The sequence below is a fragment of the Tenrec ecaudatus genome, chromosome X (assembly GCF_050624435.1).
Source record: "Tenrec ecaudatus isolate mTenEca1 chromosome X, mTenEca1.hap1, whole genome shotgun sequence".
NCBI lineage: Eukaryota > Metazoa > Chordata > Mammalia > Afrosoricida > Tenrecidae > Tenrec > Tenrec ecaudatus.
Window position 1 is genome coordinate 127,914,920 of NC_134548.1, and position 16,089 is coordinate 127,931,008.

Genomic DNA, 16,089 nt, shown 5'->3' on the forward strand with positions numbered 1-16,089 from the left:
CCTCCCAAAGCCCAAAGTGCAGAAGTGCTGTCTGTTAGGTATTGAAAGGGGGTTTCTCCTATGTAAATGATACACACAGAAAGGGGATTTTCTTGATGGTGCCTCGTAAAACCCTTAGCCTATTAAATAACTCTTCGCATCTGTTATACTCTGAGAAGTTGCTCCTCTTTGCCCGGCGGCTTTCTGCTAGTCAAGGTTCTCATTCATTACCTTGCAATTGAAGAGCTGCAGTTCACTCCCAGACTAGTTTCTCCATTATCTAACTGCTTCCAGATTAATCTCTGTATCCAAACCCTGCCCAGCACATCACTCTCCTGCCCCAAAGCTTTCAACAGCTTCCTATTTCCTCAAATATAATAGCAAAGCCCTTTGCTTGGCATCCATGGGCCTTCACAGTTTTGCCACAAACTACCTTTCCCACTGACTTACCCTATGCACCTCGTCTAAGTATTATCCTTTCAAGATGCCCTGTGTGTTTCCACTTCTGGGAATTTACCCATGCAAGGTCTAGCAATTCTATCACTTCAACGAATCCTGTCTTTTTCAAAAATTTAAATCATTTTTGGTATTGTGGAAAATATACACAGCACTCAATAAAATGGTTTTTGAAAATAGAGTGTGTGTGTGTATATATACATACACACATACCAGAACATATGCGAATTCCACAATTTCTACACATACACATGCAATTCAATTATATTCATCGAGTGGTCTAACCATTCTCATCCTTCTTTATAAAGTACTTCCTCAATAGCATAACCTTTCATCTCCTAAAGCTTCCTATCAAATCTGTGGGGCTGCTGCTGTTAGATCGACCCCAAATAGATTCCAAAAAGCACACCAAACTCACTGCCATTGAATCGACTGTGACTCAGCCATCCTGTTGGAGAGGGGAGAACTGTCCCTGGGGGGTTCTGAGAGGGTAATGCTTTCTGCGAGTGGGAAGCCTCATCTTTCTCCCCCAGAGTGGTTTCCAACTGCTGAAGGGGACCCATAGAGATAGTTCTTTAAAAGAGCACAAGGCTTAAGGCAGGCATTCTGTACTAGTCAAGCTACACTCTCATTTAGTGTTCATGAGATTTCCGTGGATATTCTTGGTTAAGGCTTAAAGATGATCTCAGGGTAATAGTTTCATGAGCCCCTAATGAAATGATTTTTTAAAATTGGAATAAGTAGCCTCAAAACAACATGAAAAAAAAAAACATTGTGTGGCCCCAGGTACTTTTCAAGACATTATTCTACACTAGCTTAGAATTGATGTTACACCGATAGGAAAATAGGAATGCACACACACGTATACATCCGTGTGTGTGTAAACACATAATATATACACACACACAAATACATACACACATAGATTAGATATATATTCTCTCCAGTGCTCTCTAGCTCATTCCTATTGTATTGTATTGTATTGTATTCTCAAAATAACCTGCCAGAGGAAAACTAACGATTTTCTTTTTTTAAAAATCATTTTATTGGAGGCTCGTACAGCTCTTATCACAATCCATATATCCATCCATTGTGTCAAGTACATTTGTACATTTATTGCCTTCATTATTTTCAAAACATTTTGTTTCTACTTGGGCCCTTGGTATCAACTCCTCATTCCCCCCCCCCCATTCCCTCCTTCATGAACACTTTAATAATTTATAATTATTTCATGTCTTACACTGACCGACGTCTCCCTTCACCCTTTTTTTCTGGGTTCTCCTGGAAGGGGTTTATATTTAGATCATTATGATCGGCTCCCCCTTTCTCCCTCCAGCTTCCCCTTTCCCTCCTATCTATACTCTCATTATTGTTTCTGAGGGGTTTATCTGTCCTGGATTCTCTGTGTTTCCAGATCTTGTCTTTACCCAAGTACATGCTCTAGTCTAGCTGGATTTGTAAGGTAAAATTGGGGTCATGATAGTGGGGGGGGGGAGGCATTAAAGAATTAGTGGAAAGTTGTATGTTTCATTGGTGCTATACTGCAACTTAACTGGTTGGTCTCTTCCTTGTGACCCTTCTGTAAGGGAATGTCCAATTGTCTACAGATGGGATTTGGGTCTCCACCCTGCCCTCCCCACCCCACCTCTATTCTCATTGGTATGATTTTTTGTTCTGGGTCCTCCTTTATATTTTTTACCATTTGCATACATCAGTAGACCATGGTTACATCAGCAAGCAGGTTGCCTTAGAGTTCAAGAATGAAAAACTCACAGGGGTCAGAGAAGTTATTTAAATATACAAAGAGACTCTGGTAATTAAGGAGTTGTGCAGATTATGGCAAATAGGTAAAGAGATTGACATTCAAATTAAAATATTTTTGAAAGCATGGGATAGGGCAAACAAGCCAGGTCTGCTGGCCAAACCACCTGTGCAGAACCGCTGATTTAATTAGCTAGCCATCTTTGTGGGGAAGACAATCAGTCACAGTTGGCCATTTGACTGACTAGTTCAGGGGTGAGGAATGGCCAGTCCACAAGTCATCTAAGGTCCTTGAAATCATTGACACCAGCTAACATCACATGTCTCGCCAAAGAGAAGCCATTTTAGCCATCACAATAAGGGTGAGTTAAGTATTCAAACAAATATAGCAGGCTAATTTGTAAGTTGATAATTTTGTATGACCCGTGAATGATGTTATAAATTTCCAAATGGTCCGTGGACTGGGTGGATTATTCAGTCAAAAGACGATCTCCAGCAACCTTATGGAGGCCTAGCGTTGAGTCTCTAGAGTAGCGGTTCTCAACTTGTGGGTCGCAACCCCTTTGGGGGTCGAATAACCCATTCACAGGGGTTGCTCGATTCCTAACAGTAGCAAATGACAGCTATGAAGTAGCAACAAAATAATGTTATGGTTGGGGGGTCACCACAATACGAAGAACTGTATGAAAGAGTCGCGGCATTAGGAAGATTGAGAACCATTGCTCTCAAGAGTAGGCAATGGTAAGGGTGCTTTGCTCAATTGATGTATGTACAGACTGTGATAAGAGCCTTATGAGTCCCAATAAAAAGATTTTTTTAAAAAAGAGTAGGTAATGTGTTTGCTGGTTTTCAAGATCATGCTCAGGGGAGAACTGTCCCTTCCCATGTTCATATTCAAGTTACCTTAAACTCACCTTGAGGAAACTGGCCAAACTATAATTGACATTTCTGGATTCATCAGGAATTTCCGCATAGCGAATGGTCACATGAGGAATTATTGCAAGAAGCAGTGAATGTAACACATGCTGATAAGCTTCAGGAAATCTTTGGACTCTAGGGAGCTGAAATTAAATAGGCACGGGGAAGAAAAAAATCATAGTTCCTAAAGGTGTCGATTAATTGCCATTTGAATTTTCAAGTAGATTCCATATATAACTTTGAGTTTAACTGGTGTACACACTTTCCTCCAAGTTAAAAATAGCATCACTAATTCAATATACACTTTACTCTAGACAACAGCAATTATCTGGACCACTAATCATCTAATGAACTGAAAGGATAAGCACAACCAAGTCATTCCATCCTAACTGAAATACGATGTTGCTGGGACACAGATTTATCCCAGGTTTTCATTCTTTTTTTCTCCCCCGACATAAGAATCTGCATGCATCTCAATTTTAGCACATCCATTCTATGACTATTCTCATACAAAAGACAAATGTTTCTTCTCTTTTTCCTTTTTCACTTCCCAAGTCTTAGCTTTATGATGCCTATAACTAAAGAAAATGTCTGTCTTGTGCCTTCAAGATAATTTTAAAAATCATCTAATCATACAAATCACAGTTGAGGAGCAGATCAATTTCATAAAATATTTTGAACTGTGTACATGACACAGAGCTTTCTAATACAAAAGGTTCTTTCTGATCTGATACGTGTTCTGCTTCCCAATGGATTTTGCCCTGGCATACTTAACTCACAAGACAAAGGCAAAGCTTCAAAGGTTTTATGTGGCAAAAAATTGTAGGAAAAAATCTGTGAGAAGGGTTTGGGCAGATTAGACTTTGAAAACTATCAACTCAAGATTTATGCCACCCAGGTGTTTTTTTTAACAATAAGTAATGTGGAAAATGTGAGGGGCTAAGAGTCCTTAGCTAGAAGCGGAATTTGTATTATCATGGCTATCTGTACGGTTAGCTTTGTCCATGCTAAGTATTTTTGAGTCCACTTACTTTAATTTTGTTCTCCTCCAACAAGTATGTGGCCATAGACTTTGCAATAATTTCAAAGAAAAACCATGAATACTAAAAGACACAAATAAACAAATACATCTTTATTAGTTACCCAAATCTTTGAAGCTTAGTGAAGTTTGATAACTCAAGCTGGATTTTGTTCCTGAACTTTCATAGCTCTTTGAAAGGGAAGCCAGTTCATGATTAAAGTATCACAGAATACTTTCTCAAATTGTTTTGGAAAAAATGTAGTTTATGTCTCAGATTAATGTACCAAGGGCAACCTGTGAGAATGTCTGCCCTCATAGGGAGGGAAAGTCACTGACATTGTTTAGCATTGTCAGTACACGATGATAATAGAGATAAGATCAATTTTTAGTTGATCTTGTGGTTGTTTTTAAAACGGACATAAAACTTATTACCATCTGTACTTTTATTTTGTAGGCCTGGGACAAATTCAACAATTAACATTAGTTCCCCAAACTAAAACAAAACAAAAAAATACCCCTCAAACTCACTGCCATTGAGTTAATCACGAATCATAGTGATTTTACAGGGCAGGGTACCACTGCCCCTACGGGTTCCTGAGACTGTAATTCTTTTGGGGAGGGCTTGTTTTGTTTTTAAATTAATTTTATTGGGGGGCTCTTACAAATCTTATCACAACCCATTATTCAGTAGTATGAAACACAGTTGGACATATGTTGCCATCAACATTTCCAAGACCATTTCTTTCTACTTGAGCCCTTGGTATCAGCTCTTCTTTCCCCTCCCTCTTTAGGGAGTAGAAAGCCTCATAGTTGCACACTTGGTCAACACAAGGGCAAGCATGAAGAGTGGGGGTGTTTGACACCATAGTGTGATTTGAAGGGCACAGGGATGCCTCAAGCAGATACCTGCTAAGATACCCGAAATTCTACCATTAATGACCAAAATGATAAAGAGCATGACAATAACCAGAGCTACCACTTATAAAGCACCTACTACATGCCGGAAACTGTGGGAAGTGCTTTCCTAATATTGAAGGACAGAAAAATGGGAGGATCAGTTGTTGGTGGTTACGTGCCATTGAGTCAATGTCAACGCATAGTTACCCTGTATGACCGAGAAGAGAGAAATACCCCATCGGGTCTCCTAGGCTGTAAACTTTTACACAGCCAGATGGCCAGGTCATTTCTCCTGCAGAGCCCGTGGTAGGTTCCAACTGCCGATCTTTTGGCTAACAGCCCCATGTTTACACACTAGGTCACTAGGGCTCCTTAGAAGGCTCAGAAAGGAACATAAACACCTCATTGGTATCGAGGCAATTCTGAGTCATGGTGATCCTGTAGGACAGGGTAGGAGTGCCCCTGTTCATTTCGGAGACTGTAATTCTTTATGGGGTTAGAAAGCCCATATTTCTCCCAAGGAGCAGTTGGCAGTTTTGAACTGCTGACCATGTGGTCAGCAGTCTAACATGTAACCACAACATCACTAGGGAGAGGCTAAATAATTAGCCCAAGATCGCAGAACTGGTATGTGGCAGATCCAAGCTTCTAACCCAGACATTTGGGATCCAAAATTCTTTCTACTGCACATCTAAGTGGGAGCAGGGGTTGTGTTGTGGAGGGCGGTGATGGCTATGTCGAGCACTTGAGGAGAAAGGATGTGTGAGAGCAAAGTGGTGGGCAGAGGGAGAGAGGTTCGAGACAATGATGAAAGACTAGAACTAAACTGGGAGGGAATCTCACAAGTATGGCTCAACCATGTCTTGCTTCCGTACCTTTAGCAGCTTGTTTATCGCAAGAAAATCTGCAGACTGCTTTAGGATTGCGATCATCGAAGTTGCCAGGGTTTCGTGGATCAGCTGGGCCTGAGGAGCACTTGGTTTTTCCGGTCGGAAACTATACTGCAACCAAAGAAAATGAACCATGAAACCCAAATTGCACATGAAAGAAATGGCTGACAGCACAAGCTTACTTTACTCCTCGCCAACCTTTATGAAGGATCTTAGGTAGTTATCCAAGCCTTCTTCATGGCACTTTGATACAATATGCAGGAGAACCCTGAAACAACATTCACAAATGTCAGCTGGTCACACAGTGGTTATCCCCACCGAACTGTTCAATACATCAGAGCATCTAATGTTGCCTGCATATTACAAAGGAAGTTGCTGTCTAAGGTGGTCCTTTTAGCATGGGTCTGAGGGCCCTGTGAAATTGATTTCGTGGTTCAAAAGGGCACCTGAATTTGGCAACCCAGATGGTTCACCTCCTTTCTATATATATCTCTGTGTACACTGAAAGTATGGTCGTGGCTACTAGGCGCAAAAAGACTTTGAGTCAAGGAAGTAGGGCAATCCCCTCTGGTGAGAAAAGAAGGCAACGGATAGCAATAAAAGGAAAAGCATGCCAACAGGTGGGGGCTGGGGGCAGAGGGGAAGGGAGAGAACATGACAGGTATCATGAGATGAACTAAATTTGGAGGCAAATGTAAAAGTCATAGACGGTCTTAAAGCTAAGAGACTAAGCAATGGTTCTCACAGGTGAGCGGGTACCACAATCCTCCAGAGGGCACCACAATCCTCTAGATTGATAGTTCCCACACCAAGAGTTTCTGATTTTGTAGGCCGGCTTAAAATTGTTAATAGGTTCCCCAAACATAATAGAAACTGACAGCCATCTAGTAGATTCCGAATCATGGAGACCCTTGTGGGTACTGTCCGACTTCCCTGTGAGTTTCCAAGACAGGAACTCTTTACGGGAATAGAAAGCCTTGTCTTTCCCCCTCAAAGCAGCTGGTGGTTTTGAATTGCTGACCTTTTGATTAGCAGTCCAACACGTCACCCACGACACCACCAGGGCTCACAGATAATAAAGGTACCCTGTGATACTGGTGCGTCTCGGCTGAGAGCCACATTCGGAGAGCCAAAGAACCAGTGCAGGTGGGGGAGCTCAACTGTGGCTCTCAAGTGGTAGGCAGCACTTTCGGTACATACATGTGGCTCAAGAGAAATTGAAAAAAATATTAAAGCTACTATTCACAGAATGGTGATTTCGTGTGTTGGTAAAAATATCTTTTATGGTTCTCAAATAACTTTTAAATTATTGTGAGGGACAGGATCGGTTCTTCTGTCTCAAAAGTTTGCTGAACCCCAAACTAAATTAACCCTTATTTTATTTCCAACCAGACTATCCCTAACAGGATAGAAAAACACATACTGTGCAAGTAGGGGGTAGATTCTGGCCTGGAATCCCATGTGCAAGTGCAGCTCCTCAGTGGCATTAGCCACACTGCACGCGCTCCATCAGCAGCAGGGCGCTTGTGGCTCTCACACCAGACCACACAAAAAGGTCTACTGGCTGTCACTGGTCTGAAGTCAACTCAGCTGTATTAGGGAATCATCTGGGAAACTCAGAGTGGTGGTGGTAGTGGTGATGGTGGTGGTGACAACAAAAAACCCAATGCACCAAGTTCCACCCCCAAAGGTTTTTAATTAATTAGTATAAAATAGTCTGGGCATACAGTCATTTTTTGAAAACTCCTCTGGTGATTGCCCTATGTAGCAATTTTTTTTGGTTGAAAAAAAAATGCATTCAGTCCATCCTATGGCTTGTGGTATCATCTGTCTCAGGGCCTGCAAGGAACCTCAGGTCTGAGAAGCATCAAAGAAACGAGAGAAAGCGGAAATTCAATTTCTAACTTTTGTGCTCATCCTTTGGAAGGTCAATATCTACTTAAAAAGGAGGAAACTCCAAAGAAAACCCAATTTGCTTCTGTGCAATACCGCCGAACTCACATGGTGCAGTTGATGGGAACATCGTCTTCCTGGGTCGTGTTTGTGAGAACTCGGAAGAGTTGCATAAGAATTACAGGTAGAAACTGTATCATGACTCGGGTCTCCATGGCATGCAAACACTAAAATAAGTCAGTATTAGTTATGAAAACAAATAGAAATATGATCATTTGCAAATGTGAAACAGAACCAAAAATTAAGTAATGGAAAATATATTCATTTAGAATATACCCTCAATGAGATGTGAGTTTGCTGGGACAGGGAACCTGGTTTCATTCAGTACTTATCCACACCTGTTTGTCTCAGATTTATCAGTTTACTTTCTATTTATTTAAATACTTTACCGAAGATAACAAATACAACAGGGATAAAACAGGTTTTAGAGTACAAGGTTATGAATGACCAGATGGGTTCCTAACTCGATGTTTACGTCAACTGTATGTTTAAGTCAGAACGGGTACAATAAGTCCTTAGTTAGCCTTGTATATGTGCAGGAAAAGTTTCAAAGTGTTTTCAATGATTGAAAAGCTGCATGGGCAGCAAGTGAAAGTGATTGTGATGACGAAATTGCTGCAAGAAGGAATTGGTTCTGTCTTTTCAAAGTGAGGGCAAATTTACGTAACTTTAAAAGGCGAGCAGGGGAAAATGGGATGAAAAAAAATCATGAAAGCCCCTTCACAAAAGCTGTCTCCCAATCAGACACTCCTAACCCAGGAACTTAGGGTCGATACAAAAAGTCCCTGGGGCAGGAGTAGACATGTGGAAATAGCAGAGACTAACCGACTGACTCCCAGCAGTCAATGTGTTTTCCGGAAGGGATGTGGGCCATCAGTGAATTTGGTGACTTCATCTACAAAGTAGAGGCAAGTCTTCCTTCTCAAATCCTCATAATGCATTGTTTCAAAATGTAAACTCTGTCCCTCCTGATCCAAAACCACACTCACTGCTGACCGAGTCAATGCTGACCCATAGCAACCATAAAGGATAGTAGAATTGCCCCTGTGAGTTTCCTTTACTCTAACTCTAGATGGGAGTAGAAAGCCTTGTCTTTTCTCCACTGGAACTGGCTGATGGTTTCAAATTGTTGACCTTATAGTTAATAGCTCAATATGTAACCACTATGCCACCAGGGGTACTGATAGGTGTATGATTATCATCAAAAAGGAGACGTGTGTTCATATATCTGAAAGTGCGTAGACATGTTAAAGGTAGAAAAAGATTAAAATAGGCCTGTCTTTTCTTTCCTTCTCACCTATTCAATTAATCAGCCAGCCAGCCAACCAAATCTTGCCCTTCAGCCGTTCCTACACTACTTTGGACAATCTTTCAGACTATTGCCCCATCTTCCAGCCACTCCCAGGACCCCATCCTCTTGTCCTCTTCAGCCCAACAGTGATTTCTTTGCAGCTTCTCTGCAGTGGGATACAAGGGGCCAGACACCCAACTCAAGGAACTGTCTACCCTGGGAACATCCCCTTCCTCTTGCCCCCCCCATCCATCCCTCCCTCTCTCCCTGCCATCACATCTTTTCAGGGTCCTCTAATCTATAATCTAATAGAGTTCCAGGAGAGCTCTCTGTGCAGGTGCTCTCTGCTTCCTATAAAGCACTTCTCATGTCCACATGCATCTTCCTGAAACACGTCTACATTAAAGCACCTCCTGCCAAGATGGTTTGCTGTCCCAATTATCTACGGCAGCGGTTCTTGATTTGGGGAGGGGATGGGTTTTGCGCCCCATCCCATTCTTGGGGACATTTGGCAATGTCTGGAGACATTTTTGGTTATCAAAATGGGGGCAGGGGGCACAAAGCTGCTGGGATGCTTCTAAACTTCCCACCATGTTGCCCAGTGTTAATTGTGCTAAGATTGAGAAAATCTGACCAACAAAGTGTATCAAGTCCATGTTATTGAAGACACGCCCAACCTATTTAGCCGTAACCTCTTCATTCTTCTTCACAAAGCCAAACTAGTGTCTTCACTGTTCCTTAACTATGAGGCACTCCTCCATGTGTGCCTTTGTTCATGGTTCAGCCAACTCCCAACCTCCCTTCCAAGTCAAGTTCAAATCCCCCCTTCCTTCTCAGAGAATCAGTCATCCATACATTCAACAATGTTGTGCTGAATTAACTGCCAATGTCAAGCACATCAAAAAGGCATGGCCCCTTGCCATGAAGCAGTTGACAGTTTGAAAAGGAAAAAGACGGGAAGTTAAACCCAACATCAGGAAAAGGGACCACACCATGCTAGCTATACAATTTACTACGGAAAAACCACTAAGTCTGCTGGTGAGTAGTGGATATGGGATAAGGTTCAGGGGAGGAGGAGGAGAGGCTAAGTAGGAGAATGCCAGGTGGACAAGAGAAATGGGCATGCCTCTCTGCCAACAGTACTGAACTCGTTTATTCTAGAACGCAGCAGCTTTTGCATATGCAAATCAGAGAATGCCATTTCCCCCTTGTTCAAAGTAAACCAAACCAAACCACCACCACCGTCGAGGGCTTCCCATGCCTACATGACCCTACCTGCCTCCTCAAACTCATCTCTTATCACCACCGCCCCAGCACTGTGTTCGAGCTGAATAGTCTGTTCAGTCCTTCCAACAACATGTGTGTCCATTACCAGCGCTAGGTGTGTGCACCGGCTTCAGTGCTGTCTGCCTTGTGTACCACTTGATCGCCAGAGATGCCTTCTTCACACAAGTTTCTTTTCGGTTTGGAGTCTCTTCTCCTCAGACAAGCCTTCCTTGATTGACACCTCTATCTAGAATGCGCTCCAGGGCGGATGAGAGCCCATTTCGTACGTTCGTCACATTCTTTTTTTTTTAACGTTCATCATCTTCTTCTCAGCACTCAGCTCTTTCGGACATTCCTTGTTGGTCTATGATCTCTTGACAACTGGAGAAAAGGCATCGACTCCAAACTTCCCATTCTATTCCCTGTACCCAGAGCAAATGACTCATCTGCATCAGGTGCTCACAGTGAATCCTTGGCGAATGACTGACTAAATTAATAAAATAAGGAACCAGCACATTAACTGAGGACAGGTGTTTCCTACACTAGTCACTAGGACCTTCGCCTTGAGTCTCTATCATGCCTTTGGCCCTTAAGCACACGCAGCGTTGGAATGTTGTTCAGGGGGTTCTTATATGCCCATTACACTACTGTGTGTTCTGCATCTCCAATTGGGTTGTAAGACCCCTAGAAACCATACGCTAAGATAGTCTTTTCCTCAAGCAGCTAAGAACATAGTAAAAAACAGCAGGCCTCCACAAATCAACGTCCAATGAATGGAATTGATGGAAGAGTATCAAAGCGACACCCCCAGCACCATGCGCACACTGGCTTTGCAGTGTCTTGTTTTCAGTTGGACATGCAGGCGCAGTCGGCCGTCTCCCCTGGATCTGTGTTTGTCTTTAGAGCGTAACAGCTCCCTTCTTCTCTCCTGCAATTGTGATGGTGTGGGGCCGAGCTGCCAGAGTAGAGCCGATCGCCGTGTGAGGGTGCTGGACATTTAATGACTCAAATGGAGGCCAATGACAAAGTGCGGGTCCTCGGCGGCATTAACCACATTGCAAGGACTCCATCGGCAGCAGGGGCCGCCTGCCTATCACTCTGAAGCACACAGAAAGTCCTACTGGCTGTCACTGGTGGACGACAATGGTGCTCCAACTCGGCTGTATACCTACGTAAATTGGTATATAGTCTGAGCATGTAGTCAGTTCTTAACCACCCCGTCCTCCAGTAGTTCGACGATGCATCAAGTTTATCCTACGGCTTGTGGTACCATGTATCCCAGGGGATACAAGGCCCCCAGTCTGAGAAGCATCCAAGAGCTGAGAGAGAACAAGGTTTTTGTAGAATGGGCATGGGACTAGAGGTTCAGAGATTTGTTGCAGGCTCAGTTCAGCTCTCTATTAACCAGCTGAATTAACAAGCAAGTCACATCTCTGAGCTTCAATGCCCTCGTCTGTAAAAAACAAAACCCAGATCTCTAGCATCTCTCGCAGCACTAAATCCACACATCCAAAACAACCAAACTCGCTGCCATCAAGTCGCTCCTGATGGACAGTGATCCTATAGAACAGAGTGAGACTTGCTCCGTAGGTTTTAGAGGCTGGCAATCTTTACAGGATCACACAGCCTCATCTTTCTTTCATGGAGCAGCTGGTGGGCTTGAAGCACCAATCCGAAGGATAACAGTCTAATACCTATCCCATAGCTTGCCATCAGGACTCCTTTAGCCAAGTAAAAGCTTGGCTATTTCTAGAACTGTTGTGTCATTTCACTCTCTGCCACTAGAGGGCAAGCGCAGGGCATTCAACGCTCAGAAATTCCACTCTCTTAAAAAACGCAAAATATCAAAACTGAGTACTTGTTATTCCAGTTTAATACCAGTATATAAGAAAGATGTTCTTACTCCTTCCTATTGTTTCAACTTTTATAAAGCATTCTCATCGGATATAAAAGTCAATGTAGTTCACAGAAAAAATATTCAGACCTACAACTCGAGTCTCTCCTAGACATCACCTGGGAAAGGATATTAACTTATTACCAGCCATTCAAAGAATTCTGGTGGCACCCTGATGAAGCACTGGGCTGCTAATCCGTGGCTCTAAGGAAGAAAGGCTTGGCTGCCTGATCCTGTAAACACGACAGTCTAGAAAGCCTACTATCGCATGGGGTCACTTGGGAGTCAAAATCGACTTGACGGCACCCCACAGCAGTGATGGTAATTAAGAATCATCCCTGCTATTTATTGACTGACTCCTGGTTCTCACCCTTGCCTCCAAGTTGCACATTTCCGGATCATTTTAAAAACCAAAGTCAGCTCAGGTCATTCCTCTGCTCAAAGCTCTGTGGGGCTTCTATTTGACAGGGAGGACAATCCAAACTCCCTATCTTGGCCTATCGGATGCCTCCCAACTAAGTCTCCAACACAGCAGCCTACCCTTCATAGCTCCCGCATCCTGGAACTCCTTGCTTTTCCTTGGACACACTAAGCAAGCTCCTTGGGGTCTTTGAACTGATGGTATTTGTCATTCTACAGGAGTGCTGGGTGGGGCAGGTAGTGGTTAAGGGTTTGGGCTGCATTCCTCAAGGTCAGCAGTTTGAAAACACCAGCTATTCAGCGGGAGAAAGGCAGGGCTTTCTATGTCTGTCAAGAGTGACAGTCTCAGAAACTCATGGGGCCAGTTCTACTTGGTCCTAAAGGGTCACTACGAGTTGACATTGACTCCGTGACAGTGAGTTTGGTTTTTGGTTTGGTCATCCTCACTCTTCCCCCCAGAAAGCGAGCTTATTCTCTGTAAACGTAACTATTCACTTTATCACAAAGGGCTTTCTTTATTGAATCAGAGACCCTGCTCAGCGCTATTCTGTCTAACTTGGTTTTTCCTTCATCACATTATGTACCTCCTGCCATATCATCTTTAAAGAGCGCTAGCGACACTGTAGGTGAGGCACCAGGTTGCTAACTCCATGGTCAGCAATTCAAACCCGAGGGAGAAAGAGGAGAGTCTCTGTTCCTGTGAAGATGGACAATCCCGCAAACCCTATATGGGGTCCCTGTGGTGAGTTGGAATCGAATCCATGGCAATGGTTTAGGTTTGGGTTTAGAACCTATCACATTTAGTCCTCTATCTGGTAACTGTTCATCTGCTCTCACAAGAAAAGTAAGAGCCTCTACTGGAGAGGTTTTGGATGGCCCTCTCCTCTGTGCCTAAAACATTGCTTGTCCCATAGGATATACTCATTAATACGACTTGACTGAATAGATGATTACAACATGGCGGATATCCTCTCATTTCATCCTCACAACCACCCTATCAAAAGCTTACCGCCAATAAGTCGATTCCAACGTCTATCGGCCCCGTGGGACACAGAAGAACTGCCTGGGTGGGTCTGCAAGGCTGTCCATCTTTATAGGAGTAGAAAACCTCGTGTGGCTCCCATGGAGTGGCTGTTGCTTTCGAATTTCTGACTTTGTAGTGAGCAGGCCAATGGGTAACCCACTGTGCCACCAGAGAGCCACACAACCACCCTCTAAGATAGTTATGTGTTGATACAGGCATTTGACAGATGGGGAAAAAAATAAAATGAATGAACAGGGCCAGGATCAATTCAAGAGCTAGTAAGTGACAGATCTGGGGACAGAAACTCAGTTTATGATGTCAGCACATAGACGTTTTGTCTCAGGCTAGACAACCTTCCTGGGAGTGGGGTGGTGGGGTGGGGACTGAACCAGTAACAGCGTGGATCTGAAGTAAAATGCTGGAGAGGCTTCCTTCAACCTCTGAATTCCTCAGAATTGCCAGGGCTACGCTATGAAGGGCACAGAAGAGAGCCTCCATCAGCGAGGTGCTCCGATATACACCTCAGTGTTGGCACTCCCTGCCATCAAGTTGACACCCATTCACAGCGACCCTATAGGATAGGGTAGAACTGCCCCTGTGGGTTTCCAGGACTCTAATTCTTTCTGGGAGTAAAGCCTCTCTTGCTCCCGAGGAGTGGCTGGTCGGTTTCAAACAGCTGTCCTTGAGGATTGCTGCCCACGGTGTAACGTACACCACGAGGGCTCTTTCAGTCTTGGCACAGAGGGAATGCGATTAGTCTTAGGTTCCCAATGGGAGTTCTGGTGCCATAGTGGGTTACACAGTGAGTTGCTAATCACAAGGCCAACGGTTCGATTCTACAAATTGCTCTGAGAGAAACAGATGAGGCTTTCTGCTCCCATCAGGATTTTCACCCTAGGAAACCCCCAGGGGCAGTTGTACTCTATCCTATTACGTTGCTGTGAATCGGCATAGATGCAAGGTCACTAAGGTTGGATTTTTTGTTTAAGATTCTGTGTCAATTCTGACTCATAAAAAAACCTCACTGCCATAGAAAGCCTCCTCTTTCTCTCATAGAAGAAGCAAGTGGTTTTGAACTGGTGACGTTGCAGTCAGCAGCTCGGCATGTAACCTACTACACCATCTGATTCAGTGACCCTGCAAGACAAGATAAAGCTGCTCCATGGGATTTCTGAGGCTGTAATCTTTAAGGAAGATAACACCTCATCTTTCTTCTGCAGAGCGACTGGTGGGTTTGAACCACTGACCACTTAACCACTGTGCCTCCAGGAGCTCCTAAAATTACCGTAACCAAATATCTCGCTGCCATCAAGTCAACTCGGAGTCATTGGCTATTGGACTACCCCTGTGGATAACTCTTTATGGGGACAGAAAGCCTCATCTTTCTCCTGAGGAGCGGCTGGAGGGTTCGAACTGCTGGTACCGTTGATAAAATATGGTATTCCTTATTACTCTCCCTGATGCAACAAGCAGGAAACATGTCTATTTGTCTTCAGTGTTTGATAAACTTTTACTCATGGGCCCAGGAGCCGTTTCACATTCTATCCCCAGCAAAAGCGCCTTGGTCTCTCCTGGCCTTTTCCCCACCGCACACGCCACTGTTACCGGGCAGTCAGCAGGAAGAGAAAAGGCCGGGAAAGTTCATTTCTGGAACCAAAATAAAAGCTTTTTTTATGACATGTGTAAAAATATGAGGTGGATGTCTGGCTCTCACACATTTTCGTCCTAATGCGGCCACTCTGCCGACTGCTTCTACACAGCTGCCCGATGGAAAAAGTGCACGATCCAAACTGCTCTCTGGAGGACACACAGGCAGGCGGATTTTCAAGCACAGGGTTGATTTTTGTGTCGTCTCCCCCTCCCCCACTGGCCTCAAAAACGTGGCAACAGAAACCCGTGAAAAGCAGACCTTTTCCCGAAAGCTGCTGCTCATTTACCTTTAAATATTTAATGAGCTCCCCTGGCACTTCCTTCGAACCGGACTGGACCAGCTGGCAGTGACGGAAGAACTTGTGTACATGCAGGTCCTGGAACACAGATGGAAACAGCCATGGCACGTTTGAATCATCACCTCGGAACTCAGGCTCTTCACCATCCCCCTCCTCCCACAGCTGCCAAGCCTCTCTCTCCAGGTTTTCCAGGGCCCAGACTCAGCACTGGCCTTGGAATGGACCCACATTTTAAAGCGGCAAGCCCAGGTGGTTTTGGTATGGACCTAAGCACACCAGGTAGGCTACACTTGATGCCCAAGAAGTCAAACAGGCATCTAAGTCCTTTCATTTGCTTAACATCTTCGATGAAGTTGGGCTGCTTCTGTAT

At 43.9% G+C, this 16,089-nt stretch overlaps 1 protein-coding gene across 2 annotated transcripts in view; it reads right to left on the minus strand.

Moving 5' to 3' along the window:
* The window catches only part of DOCK11 (dedicator of cytokinesis 11), a 232,006-nt gene that overhangs the window by 84,412 nt on the left and 131,505 nt on the right, over positions 1–16,089 (minus strand). For both annotated transcript variants that reach the window (XM_075539220.1, XM_075539219.1), the window contains exons 23-28: positions 15,708–15,797; positions 7,924–8,042; positions 6,121–6,190; positions 5,908–6,033; positions 4,146–4,217; positions 3,111–3,257 (exon numbers count right to left, since the gene is read on the minus strand). In XM_075539220.1, the coding sequence (XP_075395335.1) occupies positions 3,111–3,257; positions 4,146–4,217; positions 5,908–6,033; positions 6,121–6,190; positions 7,924–8,042; positions 15,708–15,797 (624 nt within the window). The remainder of the gene's footprint in view (positions 1–3,110; positions 3,258–4,145; positions 4,218–5,907; positions 6,034–6,120; positions 6,191–7,923; positions 8,043–15,707; positions 15,798–16,089) is intronic.